At 48.3% G+C, this 14,542-nt stretch overlaps 1 protein-coding gene across 1 annotated transcript in view; it reads right to left on the bottom strand.

Annotated features, from left to right (window-relative positions):
• Positions 1-552: 552 nt before the first annotated feature.
• The window catches only part of KIAA1328 (KIAA1328 ortholog), a gene marked incomplete at its 3' end in the record, with an annotated part of 110,210 nt that continues 96,220 nt past the window's right edge, over positions 553-14,542 (bottom strand). Inside the window, exons 8-9 of the mRNA XM_018568776.1 lie at positions 1,732-1,886; positions 553-627 (exon numbers count right to left, since the gene is read on the bottom strand). Of these exons, the coding sequence (XP_018424278.1) occupies positions 553-627; positions 1,732-1,886 (230 nt within the window). The remainder of the gene's footprint in view (positions 628-1,731; positions 1,887-14,542) is intronic.

Below are 14,542 nucleotides of genomic sequence, written 5' to 3'. Positions count from 1 at the left end.
TCAATAGCGGCCTTCAGCTCTTCTGCATTGTTCCGTCTCATATCTTTCTCTTTTCTTTTAAGTTGCATTAGTGAAATAAATGAACTTTTGCACGATATTCTAATTATTTGAGTTTTACCTGTGTGTGTGTGTGTGTGTATGTGTATATATATCTATATCTATACAGTATATATCTGTATCCTGGTCCTGAAGTGGTTATACCAACATCATGGCCACTGCTTGGTATCGTTCCCAGGTCCCCCAGAGGAGCAGGAGACCTCGAAAACCACAGTGACGCAGTACACCTATGCAGACTGTACAGCCACGCAGATCACCTGTACAAAAAGAGAATAGCCGGCTGAAAAAAGATCATGGTTGCATGGTATAACCACTTCAAGACCAGGACATACAGGTACGTCCTAATGTCCTGAAGTGGTTAAAGTGAGCACTAACATCCTCCTGTGACCCAAAACTCAACAAATAGCGGGCTATTGCCAACTTTTTGCTGACAGCGCAGAGCCGCGCTGCGGCCGGGACAGATCCCGACAATATTGTTGGCATCCACCCTGCTACCGGACAGCTGGCTCTGCCTCTCTAGAGCCAGAGCCAGCTGTGTCGGCCCATTCCCGTCTGTCCCTCCAATCAGGTCTGGAGGAACACAGACGGAAGAGGGAAATCCCTGCTGAGGAGCCGTGACTGCTAGTCACGGCTCTTTGCAGGGAGAAGATTAGGAACTGAGCGATCAGCAATATGTGATCACTCAGTTCTCGATCTATACAGCCGAAGTGTGGCAGCTTCAGTGTCACACGTCGGCTCTAACTATGGGGAAGAGTGCCACTCTCCCCATAGTGCTCCTTTAAGTAATGAAAAAATGATTGCTGAATGAACAGTAAGATAGCAGAAATGTAAAAACTGCTCTGGTCCATTGAGGGGGTGTTCAGATATGCGAGATGAAGTGGCTAAAGTGGATCTAGCATCAGATATATATTGTATGTCTATGTGCATAAATGCCAAGTACTATAATGTGTCAGTGTAACAATTCCAGTTGATTGGCCCTAAATTTATTCTGCAGCAGGACAATGACCCCAAACATACAGCCAATGACATTAAGAACTATCATCAGCATGAAGAACAACAAGGCATCCTGGAAGTGATGGTTGGGCCCGCACAGAGCCCTGATAGCAGCATCATGGAGTCTGTCTGGGATTACAGGAAGAGACGGAAGGATCTGAGGAGCCGACATCCAGAGAAGATCTGAGCTTAGTTCTGTGAGATGTACCCAGAACAACCTGCCTGCCGAGTTCCTTCATACACTGTGTGCAAGTGTACCTAGAAGGTGGCAAAGGGTGCGCACCCCAAATATTGATTGAAAGAAGGCAAAGGGTGCTCACCCAAAATATTGATTGAAAGAAGGCAAAGGGTGCTCACCCCAAATATTGATTGAAAGAAGGCAAAGGGGAGTCACCCCAAATATTGATTGAAAGAAGGCAAAGGTGGGTCACCCCAAATATTGATTGGAAGAAAGCAAAGGGAAGTCACCCCAAATATTGATTGGAAGAAGGCAAAGGTGGGTCACCCTAAATATTGATTGGAAGAAAGCAAAGGGGGGTCACCCCAAATATTGATTGGAAGAAGGCAAAGGGGGGTCAGCCCAAATATTGATTGGATTTAGATTTCTCTTCATTTACTTTCCATTTTGTTCAATGATAAAAAACAACAACTATTTAACACATTTATTTTCAGTTCTCTCACCTTTACTGACGCTGCTTTGCGGCAGGATCAGGGACTTGTTCCCGTTCAGTTCCGCTACTTTCCTCCCCGAGTGTGTTCCGTTCAGGCTGCGCACTTTCTTGCTGTTGTTACTGGATGGCGGAGTCGGAAGTCCTACCGATGAAGGCCCCATGGGGCTGTAAGAAACGAGAGGATTAAAGCTGACATTGAATCTGTTTATATTTTGCTTCCTCGTTCCTCCCTTCTCCACTTTATCAACGTGCTAATGAGATTTTAAAATATAATTATTTTAGACCCAATGATAGTGTTTCTCTATGCAATGCAGGCAGATTATGGCTGGTAGGAGGGAGATTCCAGAAAACAGACCTAGATAAACAACCATATGTGATGCTGAGCCTCCGTGATTGACAGAACAGAAATCCAGTGAATGAAAGGGGCGGGGTCAGCAACAGTCAGGCTGGGGAGGAAAAGGCAAGAGCAGGGGTGGGCAAACACCGGCCCTCCAACTGTGGTGCAACTACAAATCCCATTAGGCATTGCAAGACTATTATAGCCACAGGAATGACTCCCAGAGGCAGATGCATGAAGGGATTTGTAGTTTCCCCACAGCTGGAGGGCTGTCATTACCCGCCGCCCGGCTTCCTCAATGGCCGGGAAGCCGGCTCCATGCTGTTTGTTCATTCAAAATAGTGAGGGATCAGTAAATATAAGACATTTACTGATCCTCTACTCGCCATCCTAAACCAGCCCCACACTGCGCTTGATCCTCCCCGCTGGGCACCAGCAGTATGCTACCCTACACAACCTGCTGTGTCTGCCGGTACGAGGTAGAGGGAAAGCAGTTCACCATTTACCCCAACTATAAATGAACACTGGAGTAACCAGTACTGACCACTCCAGAGTTCATTCAGGATAGTGAAAGATCAGCAAATATAAAAACATTGAATGATCTTCCGCTTGCCATCCTGAACCTGTCCCACACTGCCGCTTTATCCTCCCCATAGGGCACCAGCAGTATGCTCACCTACAGAACGTGCCGTCTCTGCCAATAAGCGGCAGAGAGAGAGCAATAGGGATCAGAGAGGACACAAAGAACACAGAGGGGAGCAGATTACCGGCACACAGCAAGGAGAATCATTGATAGGCAAGGACAGCGGTAGTGAAAGGGTGGGGCGGTGGTGAAAGGGTGGGGCGGTGGTGAAAGGCCTATCTAGAGGCAGAGCCAGCTGTACCCGCGCCCCCTCCCCTGTCCGTTCCTCCACTCAGTGCTAGAAGATCAGAGAGGGGAGGGAATCCCTGCAGGGAGCGGTGACTGACAGTCACGGCTCTCTGCAGGGAGATTATCGAGAAGTGAGTGAACAGCGATATGTGTTCCCTCACTTCCCGATCTATAGAGCCGACCTGTGACAGTCTCATTGTCACACGTCGGCTCAAACTATGAGGCTTAGTGATTTTCACTCGCCTCATAATTCTCCTTTAAGGTTTCAGTGCAGAATAAAGGTTGGTAAATAGAACCTTTTCATAGAGATCTGCACATCAGCCCAAAAACAGGGACAGCTAAGAAAAGAGGGACAGAGGGATTTGGTTCCGACCGAGGAACAGTTAGGAGGAAGAGACTTCTTGTGAGGGAATCACATCCCTTACAGGGTACATCACTCCCCTTAGAAAGCAGCCTCATCGCTCCCTACTAATGCTGGCGAACCGGCTCTACAAGATGGCGTATGGATAACATGAGATATGGATATAGTAAAATGTACCACAGATTATAAAGCATGCGTGAACAATTTTCAGAGTGTTTGAATAAAAAAAGGCTTTTAACTTTTCTTGGAAATATCCCTTAATGTTCACAGGGCGAGATGTCCCCGTGTGCTGAACTGAGCCGCTATCTGAAGACAGCAGACACGGTGCGGAAAAGGTAAAAGGAGAAGAAAAAAGAAGCACACAGATTGCTCCTATTACTCAAAACAGCCATAAAAAAAACCACACACACACACACAATCGCTGCAAAACACCTCCACGTTGTGAATAATTTAGAGCAGAGTTTGGTGCAATTTGAATTTTTCTTCAGGGATGGGAAGTTAAATACCTTTAATTTGTTCTAATTATTTCAAATTTGCAAGTTAATTATGGCTGATCATTAAACAACAGAAAGGACTGCGGTCTCCTCGGAGCTTTACCTTCCACCCCTCGCATTACTTAAGCTACATCTTCGCATGCATGAATTAACTTTCTAAATAATCGCGCGCTTTGGCTAAATGGTCCTGGAAAATGAGAGCCGACGTGCGGGGAAAGGCGTTAATGGACATTACAAAAGGCCGCTGGGAGCGATGGTAGGCGCAATCACGGGGCTTCTAATGGGGTCTTATTTACAAATCTTTAGGCTGGGGCCCGGTGCAACTGCATTAAAACGCTTCTTTATGAAGGAGCAGCCACTTCTCGCAGACAATAAAAAGCAAAACGTCCATTCGGAGACAGCTAAATCCACTTCAAAGACAAAGTTGCCTGAAAATTAAACTTGGGCTGAAAGAGCTGTGCTAGCTCGTCGGCGGATGATGCTAGACTGGGTCTGGCGGGCGGCCGGGGCAAACCTACAGCGGGTAATTTGTGGCTTGTCTAAATCTCTGGAGCTCCGAGTCCAGGTGGCCAATCGCTACCTTTCACAACAAAAAACATTAGACAAACTTGGTATAAATTATAAAGTGCATTCAATCCCCTGCAGAGATAAGGGAGGATTTTAGCTCTTCTGAGCCCACCTTGCCACCAGTGCACAGGGGGGCCCGGCCAGGGCATCCCTCTGATGCCGTGTGGGCCGCCTGGGTCGCTATGGTGTCTCGGGTGCTGGCTGTCACTGACATAGCTCAGCAGCAGCTGTGAAGGAGAACGTTACTCCTCACAGCCGCTGCGGAGCTGTGTCAGTGACAGCCAGCAGATGCTGCAGAATAGGCCGGTTACACCGGCGGTTTCAGTAAAGAAGGAGGCGGGCCCGCCTAACAGCAACCCCGCCTCCTCTCACATCACTGGCCAACGATCTAAGAGCAGGTGGGGCCAGTGATGTAAGAGGAGGCGGGGCCAGTCGATAGGACGCGGAGCCCGGGGACGGAAGAGGAGGCAGGGGCCCGGCGGCGGCGACCACGGAGGTGGACAACGCTGACAGGTAAGAGGCGTGCAGCCCAAATGAGACCTTGCAGAGCCCACCATAGAGTCTATGGTGGGCTCTGCAAGTGGCATAACTAGCAATCAAGGGGCCCCATACAAAATTTTGCTATGGGGCCCTGTGATTTCTAGTTACGCCCCTGCTTGCCATATTAGTTGTTGTTTCATGCAATTTCTATATCTTACATGTCGTAGGCAAATGTATATAATAATGTCCTGTGCAAATCAGTTGTATTTGTGCTAAAGAAGCCATTCACACGCCCATGCAGAGACCCGACACCAGGAGGGACAGGCGTGCATGTAAAAGCCTATACTTCACTATGGAGGATGCGGCTCCACACGGTTACACTGCTTGGTCATGCACGCCTGTGTGAATGGCCCCTTAAGCTGAAAGAAGGTCAACTCTAGTCCCCCCCCAAAAAAAAAATAGGGACTAGTCTTTTTGGTTTTTGACATCTTCTTACTGTCGATTAGGGAGGAGCTTAGGTTTGGACTAAACCAGAGCTCCCCCGAACAAGGCACTTTCACCCAATCAGCTGTAGGCTGGGCATTCCCCACCCCACACTGGCATGTAAACAAAGGGGCAGGATGCTTGTGCTGATGTAATTTACCTCATATGGCCACATAGCCATATTTAGTCTTTATCATTTATGAAATACAGATCTGTAACCATAGAAAGGTCAGTCACGTCACTGCACCCCGGCACTTTACCTACGTCAAGCTGTGGGCGAGGAATTCCCCACCCGCAGCTGATTGAGCGGCAGGGAAGGAGGCCAGGTACGGAGGAGCTTGGGTTTAGATCAGGTTTGGCTCAACTCTACTGCTGACGATTTGAATATATAGCTTGCTGGTTTAAAACTGGGCCATGATGGGTCCTCTTTTTTGCAATAAGGACTCGTTCACACCATGTGCAGAGACTTACATTTGTATTGAACAGGTGCAGAAAAATGGAACAGGTGCCTTTATACAGGTGTATTTGCCCGAAGTTCATCCCTGAAAAGACCTCCACGCCTTCATGGAAGACTTGCTCACATACTTATCACACATCAAATTGAAAGGATCCTGTGTGGACAGGAAAATGGCATTCTCTACTGGCAACGTTTTTAAAATTTCAGATCAAGGGCATATTCAATGCTATGTGCTGTGGCATGTTGACAAACGCACATTACTGCATTTATAGACGGCACTCGTCCTTTCGCACTGTTTCTTCTGGTGCACTGCAATACAACCCATGCTATGTGCTTGTGGTGCACTGCAACGTAGCTGTGGTAGGGTGGCATTCAAACTGAATGGAATATTACATTGAAGGAGAAAGTTAGGTAGGATTTTTAAACACATAAAGAGGTAAACAGCATTTTGTAAATGTATTCTATGCAACTTATGTTATGCTATGTGAATGCGAACATGCTACAAATACAAAGTGGGCGTTATCCCAGTGTGGCTGCAAACCTGGAAATATACTTTAAAGCCTTGGTTCCCAACTGGTGGGTCGTGACCCAAAAGTGGGTCGCGACCCCACGTTCAGTGGGTCACCGGATGCTTTCCACTTTTATAGGTGAATGACTCCTCAGCCTCCCCCCTAGCTCAGCACTGTCAGTTTTCACACCAAGCAGCCATTCAAAATATGCTGCCCGGTGCCGAGCGTCAGCTTGAGGTGGGCTGGGGCTATGGCCGCGAGGGAGCTCCATCCATACGTGCATTGCTTACAGCTCCCCCACATGTGCCCTGTAGAGGTGCCTGCACCGGAGTGACATCACGTTCTGGCTCCCGACACCTCTACAGGGCGTGCAAGGGAGCTGTACAAGCAATGCATCTATGGATGAAGCTCGGTCACAGCAAAGCAGCCCACACTGGACCCCAGGCTGAGGATCCACTCCAGTTCTCGTAAATTAGGGAGACTGGGTGGATCTTAAAATGCGAACAAAAAAAAAATGTTTTGGGGCGTGTGTATTTATTTGTGAGATTGTGTCTGTAGTCGTGTGAGTCTGTCAGTGTTTTTGAGGGCCCGTTCACACTAGTACACTGCGTTAATCGCACAGTCACATTCTGGTGCAGTATGTGCGTTGCATTGGCATTTGAACGGCACCCCAAACGCACCTCCCACCCACAGTTCTATTGCTCGCACCGGAATGCGCAGAACCGCAATGCCGTGCATTCCACGTGACTTGGGTCACGACTTAATGACCAAGCACAAATGTGGGTCCCGAGGTCACACAGGTTGAGAACCGCTGCTTTAAAGTGTATCTAAATCCAACATTTTGTTTTTCAGTTTGCGATGGGGTGGGAAAAGGTTAGAACCCCTTATCTGTCTGTGTCTCAGCTGGGGACATTGGTGACCATTGTCGCCGGAACGGAAAGATACAAATTCTACATTTTGAGTCATCACCGTAACAGGAATAAAGGGAATACCTTTCAATGGGGTCACTTGTTGCGATGAAAGCCAAGGAGGAGTGCACATTTTTTAGACTTTACTAGCTGCGTGCCTATTCCAGGTCACTGAGCTGCCACTGCTAACCTGCTTTCAAAATTGTAATCGTGGAGCCGTCACTGTGATCCTGACATCTAGAAAGGGCATGAGGCCAGCGAGGTCTGCAGAGTCTGATCTGACATCCTTTATGCTTGTGCCAAATTAGTGACTCACTTGGGAATTAAGCCAGAATGAAGATGACAGCCCTGGGGCTTGTATCTTTAAGCCCAACTGACTCCTGGGAATTGATGACTGCAGTGCATGTAGGCTGCTAATGCCATGATAAATATGTTCTTCATTCTGTTTTTTGTTTTTTATACACTATGTACTGCAGCAAGGGTTCAAATATCCTGTTATGGCTTAAAGGAGAACTAGGAGGTGAATGCTTTTCACTCACCTCATAGTTCTAGCCGACCTGTGACAATGGGACTGTCACAGGTCGGCTCAGTAGATCGGGAGGTGAGCGAACACATATCGGCGTTCGCTCACCTCTCGATCCTGTCACGGCTCTCTGCCGTGACAGGGGAGGGGCTGGATTCCCCTCCTCCCCGCTCCGATCCGCCAGCGCTGACTGACGGAACGGAACGGCAGAGCCAGCTGTCTGTCACGCAGCTGGGCGGATCCCGGCACAATTGTCGGGATCGGCTTCAGCTGCGGCGTCTCAGTATACCGCGAGCTTCAGCTCCCGGTATACTGAGCCTAGGGTGACGGGAGGACGCTAGTTTGTGTCCTCCCGTTACCCTAAGGAGAACTATGGGGAAAAGCCCTAACCCCATAGTTCTCCTTTAATGCTAGAGAATTAGACCGCTGCTTTCATAGAAAAGTAGTGGCCCCGGTCTCCGACACACCCCCTGCACTCTGCTCTAATCAATGATGGATGCTGCTCAGGGAGCGTGAGTGATGTTGAATAGAGCAGTGTGATGGGGAAAGTGTGCCTTTGTGTCCAGCAGTCCGACACGTCTGCTGCACACTACTCTAATCAATGATGCTGCTCGCAGAGCATGAGCAATCTTCAATAGAGCAGAGTGTTTGCGGGGAAGGGGGGTCAAAAAGTCCGACTGCTAGCCCAACTCTTCAGTAAACCCCCAGCATACTGCTTGACTCAACATCGTTTGCACTGCCTGAGCAGCACCATTTGATTAGAGCAGTGTGCAGGGGAGGGCCAATGCTTGTGTATGAGAGTAGTCGTCCAACTCTCCAGCATGCGCTGATCACATGGTATTTTGATCATTGCCGCGCACTTCCATAAAAAATAAAGGAGAGAATATCTATTACTGCAATCCAGTCTAACAGCATTGCAGTAATAAATACAAAGGCTTCAACAAGGCCAAGGATGGCCAAACTGCAAATCCCCTGAGGCTTTGCAAGATTCTCACAGCCACAGACATGACTCCCGGAGAGAGATGCTTCATGGGATTTGTAGTTTCACCACAGCTGGAGGGCCGGAGTTTGGCCATCCCTGAACTAGGCTTTAAAGGAGAACTATGGGGGATAAGGCTTTTCCCCATAGTTCTCCTGAGGGTAACGGGAGGACACAAACTAGCGTCCTCCCATCACCCTAGGCTCAGTATACCGCGAGCAGCTGCTCGCGGTATACTGAGACGCCGCAGCTGAAGCGGATCCCGACAATTGTGCCGGGATCCGCCCAGCTGCGTGACTGACAGCTGGCTCTGCCTATCTAGAGGCAGAGCCAGCTGTACCCACCCCCTCCCCCGTCCGTTCCGCCAGTCAGCGCTAGCGGATCGGAGCGGGGAGGGGGGAATCCAGCCCCTCTCCTGTCACGGCAGAGAGCCGTGACAGGATCGAGAGGTGAGCGAACGCCGGTATGTGTTCGCTCACCTCCCGATCTACTGAGCCGACCTGTGACAGTCTCATTGTCACAGGTCGGCTAGAACTATGAGGGGAGTGAAAAGCACTCACCTCATAGTTCTCCTTTAAGCCCTCATTCACACTACAAATGGCCTGGCACGTACAGCTCCGTGCTGCGTCCACGGCCGTATCGCTCTGGTCCCGGGAAGGACAGGTGCTGCGTGTGATAAGTACGCAGCCCCCGTCCTTCTCTATGGGACTACCCGGCCGCCTGTTCATCCGCCCTGCATGTCCCCCTATGTTCATCCACCCTGCATGTCCATGCGGGTGTCCGTACACAATGGATCCTGCCTGCGTCCGAGCCAGGAAACAGCACCTGTACGGAGCTGCACTTGGGTTGAGCGTAGGGGGGCGTATGGTTGCATATTCCCATAGAGAAGGACGGGGGCTGCGTACTAATCACACGCAGCACCTCTCCTTCCCGGGTGCTGAGTGATACAGCCCTGCACGCAGCACGGATGCCGGCCGGTTCTAGTGTGAATGAGGGCTCAGAACGAATACCCATTGTCTATATATATCTACCCTTCCAGGTTCCCTAAACCAGGAAACCGAAAAGATCTTTCTGTGGCTAACACAAAAAGCCACCCGCGGCGGCGGTGGCGCCGGATAGCGGCGGGCTGACACGGCCGTGCGTCAAACAATTTTTACCCGTCTGACATGTTTTACGAGGCCTCTTGCAGAATATATCACAATAACAAATGGGACTAAAAGAGAAAAGCCAAGCCTGAGCAGACGTGTGTACATTGATGACAGCACAATCCATCCTTCAGCGCTGAATTTAGCTGAATTACCTGAAATCTGTCATGCCGCCCGTCTCCTTTGTCATGCAGTTTACTTTAATGTCCTACAAGATGAAGTGGCGGGCAAATGTTGCCAGAGTTATGCTGCGCTTGAAAGAGGTTCACATCTATGCACACGGAAGTGTGATAAAACCACAGAGACTTCCTAAACTTCAGAACAACAGCTATGGAGACATCACACTGTGCGTGTCTCTCCCTCCATGTGTCAGGAGGACGGTCAGTAGATCTGGACATAGGCAGCTGAAGTTCAAAGCAAATCTCCATTTACCTATAAACAGACTTTTTGATTCTTCCCCCCCTTACACATACCAAGTCTTCCTATTAGGTCAGTGCGAGCAGTAAGGGCCCATTCTCACTATGGGCTTCATGTAGAAGAGTTCTGCCCATCGTAGGTCCAGACAGACAGGGGTGTCCCTACACTTTAAGCCGCCTGAGAATGCGGGGGATGGTTGTGATTGGGTGGTGGCATGCACATTACAGGGGGAGTGTGCTAGAGGTAAACGTTACCAGGGGGGAATGTTCTGCACAGTACCTCTGTACGACATCCCACCCAGCTCAATCATGTTACTGGTTGGCAGCCAGAGCAGCACAGGTTGCTAAGAGCTCCTACCATGGAACGCTCTGGCTGGAAAGGGCCACCCCAATTAACCCAATGAGATGATGTCTGAGGCAACTGCCTCATTATAGGGATGGCCCTGCAGATAGATGCTGTTCACATGGCACTAGCGCCCCTAGGCAGCCCATGCATAACACATATCCATCCATAATAGTGCATAAGGGCTTCCTGGATCAAGGTAGCCTTAGTTTAAGAGGCACAGCAGTGAACCTTAAAATGGAGTTAAATGATTTCAGCCTCCCTGGGAGCTCCTGCTAGAACGTCAAGTATTATTATAAAGGATTTATAGAACGCCAACAATTTGCGCACTGTCCATATGCACCCCACATTTGCACATTATGGAGCACTTCATCTCGCAAAGTGCCCTGCTTCAGCGATACCCTGTCTGCGCTCCTACGTGCCACTCCCAGCTTCTTTGCGGGTTAGAGTGGAAAGGTGACACTAGGGGTCTTTTGGACACCCAGCATCACCTTAAAGAGGAACTGTCACCATCAACATGCTATCACATGGGGGGCTTGTAAGCCCCCCATGTGATAAAGTTGAAAAAAAACGTTTTTAAGTAAATAAATTAAATGTAAAAATAATGTAAATTTTTTTTTTAAGCCCCCCCACCCCAGCGAGCACACGTGTCGTCACGTAAACATGTGTCGAGTGTGCCTACGTACGAAAACGACGATTGTGCTACACGTTGCACACGCACACGCCGGAGTGAGAGCAATAATTCTAGGGCCAATATTTGCACGTATCTCTAAACGGATGACCTGTGGGGGCTTTTAAAGCGTTGTCTGTGGACTTTTTGGGGTACTGAATTCTGACGCAGTTTCACAGACGCACACAATTGTTTTAACCTGGGCATGTTGGGTATCTATTTACTCGTTGTAACCTCATCTTTTATATTTTACAAAAAAATGTATAAAGTGTTTTGGGGCACTAAATTTAAAGTCATAGAACAAGTATCTTGTACTCCTTACCGGGTAGAAATACCTGATATACAGGCGGGTGCTTGCAGCACCGTGAAAAAACTGAAAACTAAATAAAACTAAATAAGTCCATTTATTGAAGGAACATCGCCATTCAAAAATGGCGATGTTCCTTCAATAAATGAAATTCAAAAACAGTCCATTTATTTGGACTAAACGTCACACACATCACATAATCCAACGTTTCGGGACCACACAGGGTCCCTTCATCAGGGCAGAGACGTCACATCTCTGCCCTGATGAAGGGGCCCTGCGTGGTCCCGAAACGTTGGATTATGTGATGTGTGTGACGTTTAGTCCAAATAAATGGACTGTTTTTGAATTTCATTTACGGAGTGCTGGTGATTTCTATTGTACATTGACTGTTGTACACGGCGCCATCCGCGATTGTCACTGCAAGCACCACTATTTTCACTGGGCCCGGAAGCGCTGTAAGGAGTGCAGGGGGACCTACTGTTTTCCTTCAATAAATGGAACATTTAATTTCATTGATCATTGGTGTGCTGGTGACATTTCTCTATACAGGCAGTCCCTGACTTACGAACGCCCGACTTATGACCAACCCATACTTAGGAACCGAGGTCCGATTGCACCCCTGAGATTAGTGTTGATCCTGAGTCCCGCTCCTTGCCTCTGCCACCCGCAGGTCCCACAGTGTAGTGACACAACTACATACAGCTGTCACTCAGTGCCACAGACTTTAATGCGGTTCTTTGTAAAAAAAACTTTGTACAATGAACTGCAGTAAAGTCGGTGACACTGAGTGACAGCTGTATGTACCGGCGCCGGCGGCTGTGCGGGGATCCGACGCACACAGGCGGCTGTGCAACTGCCTGTCATTTAGGAGAACTGTTAGCCTGGCCCTCCAGCTGTGGTGGAACTACAAATCCCATGATGCATCTCTCTCAGGAGTCATGTCTGTGAGAATCTTGCAGTGCCTCATGTGATTTGTAGTTCCACCACCCACAGCTGGAGGGCCGGAGTTTGGCTACCCCTGCTGTATAATGATTATAGAGCAATGCTGAATACCACCAGCTATACAGGACTTCAAATCCCAGCAACATTATACAGCTGATAGCTGATGGTATTCTGCATTGTTGTATAAAGTATTGCTAGAATTTGTAGTCCGGTATAGCTGGTGGCAGGGGCGGTACTACTGGAAAGTGATGTAAAATCTTCTGAACAAGGGGAACAGACAGCAAAACAAACGTGACCCTTCCCTATGCTATGCAAAACTAAAAAATGTTTTTTTGGCTGGAGTTACACCTTTGGCTTCCAACCCCCGCCCCCCTCTGCCAATCCCTGCACTGGCTTCCACTCACCCAAAGGATAAAATTCAAAATATTAACAATCACCTACAAAGCCATCCACAACTCTGCCCCTGGCTAGATCTCAAACCTTGTCTCAAAGTATCACCCTAACCGTCCACTCTTCCCAACTCCCTGGTCAACTCCTCCCATGCTCGCCTCCAGGACTTCGTGTCTCTCCCATCCTCTGGAACTCTTTACCCCAACCTGTCAGTCTGTCTCCCACCCTGACTGCCTTTAGGCGATCCCTAAAGACTCATCTCTTTAGCGAAGCCTATCCCACCCCAACCTAACCACTCAACCATTCACATTCTCAAACATTCATCCCCACATGGCTACCTCCTCATGTATCACTTCCCCCTTCACTTTTAGATTGTAAGCCCTCAGGGGCAGGGCCCTCCTTACCATCTTGTCTTGAATTGCGATTGTAATGTCTTTATATTGTAAAACGGTTAGCGCGATATAAATCCTGCATAATAATAATAATGCCGTGCAACATAAACATTTGCAACTGCCACCATTCTATTCTACAGGATGTTGGCTTTCAGAAAATATAATATAATGCTTTGGGGGGTTTTAAAGTATTTTCAGGCCTAAAACGTGGATTATAACATGGGTGCAAAAAAACGAAAAGACCTCTCGGTCATTAAGGGGTTAAAGTGACATTAAACCCTTAGATTTATTAACATAAACCAATACTGTAATGTGCGCCTTACTGTAATCCATGGTAGTTTCCCTTCTCTTTGCTGCTCTTCCTTTGAAATCTGTATCTCTTCTCATGCTGGGGGAGAACTTCCCTTTGCAGCTGAGTGCCTCTTCCTGTAGTGCTGGCTCAGGTTGTGAACCTTCACACAGACACCGTGTATCCATTCCTGAGACAAGGCAGTCTGCTGCAAAACATAAGTTCTGCCCAGCATGAGAACAGATACAGATTTAAAAGGAAGAGCAGCAAAGAGAAGGGAAACTACCATGGATTACAGTAAGGCGCACATTACAGTATTGGTTTATGTTAAAAAATCTGAGGGTTTAATGTCACTTTAAGAGTCAATATTCACAAAGCAGGATGAGGAAAGCTGAGACCCGGCTCTGAACGGTTAAAGAAGCGATTGCGTACTTCTGGCTTCAGCCACATTAAAACTCCCTGGAAGTGCAAATAGCTTTTTAAGTCTGTGATTTATTGAATGACATTTCCGTCCTTAATGTCTGCTATTTATACAGTACTCCCCCCCCCCCAGTACAATTGAGCACCCCGCTGGCTCTCCCTTATTACATCGCATGGCTGTAATGTCTTCCCTTTATACAAGTCTTCCAGCTTGATGTGTGACAGCAATACATCACAGGGCATACTTTGCATCTCTACACCTGCCTGGATTCTTAACGCTGCCTTCAAATAGACCGGGTTAGGGACGGGAGCCGAGCTCAGCGCAAAGCCGGCTCTTCACAGTACTTAAGCTGCAGCTATTTCATGGAGTCCATTAGAAGAAGTAGACGTTGCGGTTATGGGGAAGTGAACCTGTCCTTGCAAATTCGATCCCAAAGCGACATTTCCGTCTTAGAACGGGGAGCACAAAGTGCTTTGCACATCTGCCCGTTAAAATTCCTCTTCTGGGAGCCGCTGAAAACAAGTGCCATGGATCAGG

The sequence above is a fragment of the Nanorana parkeri genome, unplaced genomic scaffold, assembly GCF_000935625.1.
Source record: "Nanorana parkeri isolate BGI_ZX_2015 unplaced genomic scaffold, ASM93562v1 scaffold1242, whole genome shotgun sequence".
NCBI lineage: Eukaryota > Metazoa > Chordata > Amphibia > Anura > Dicroglossidae > Nanorana > Nanorana parkeri.
This window is presented reverse-complemented; position numbering and strand designations above follow the sequence as displayed.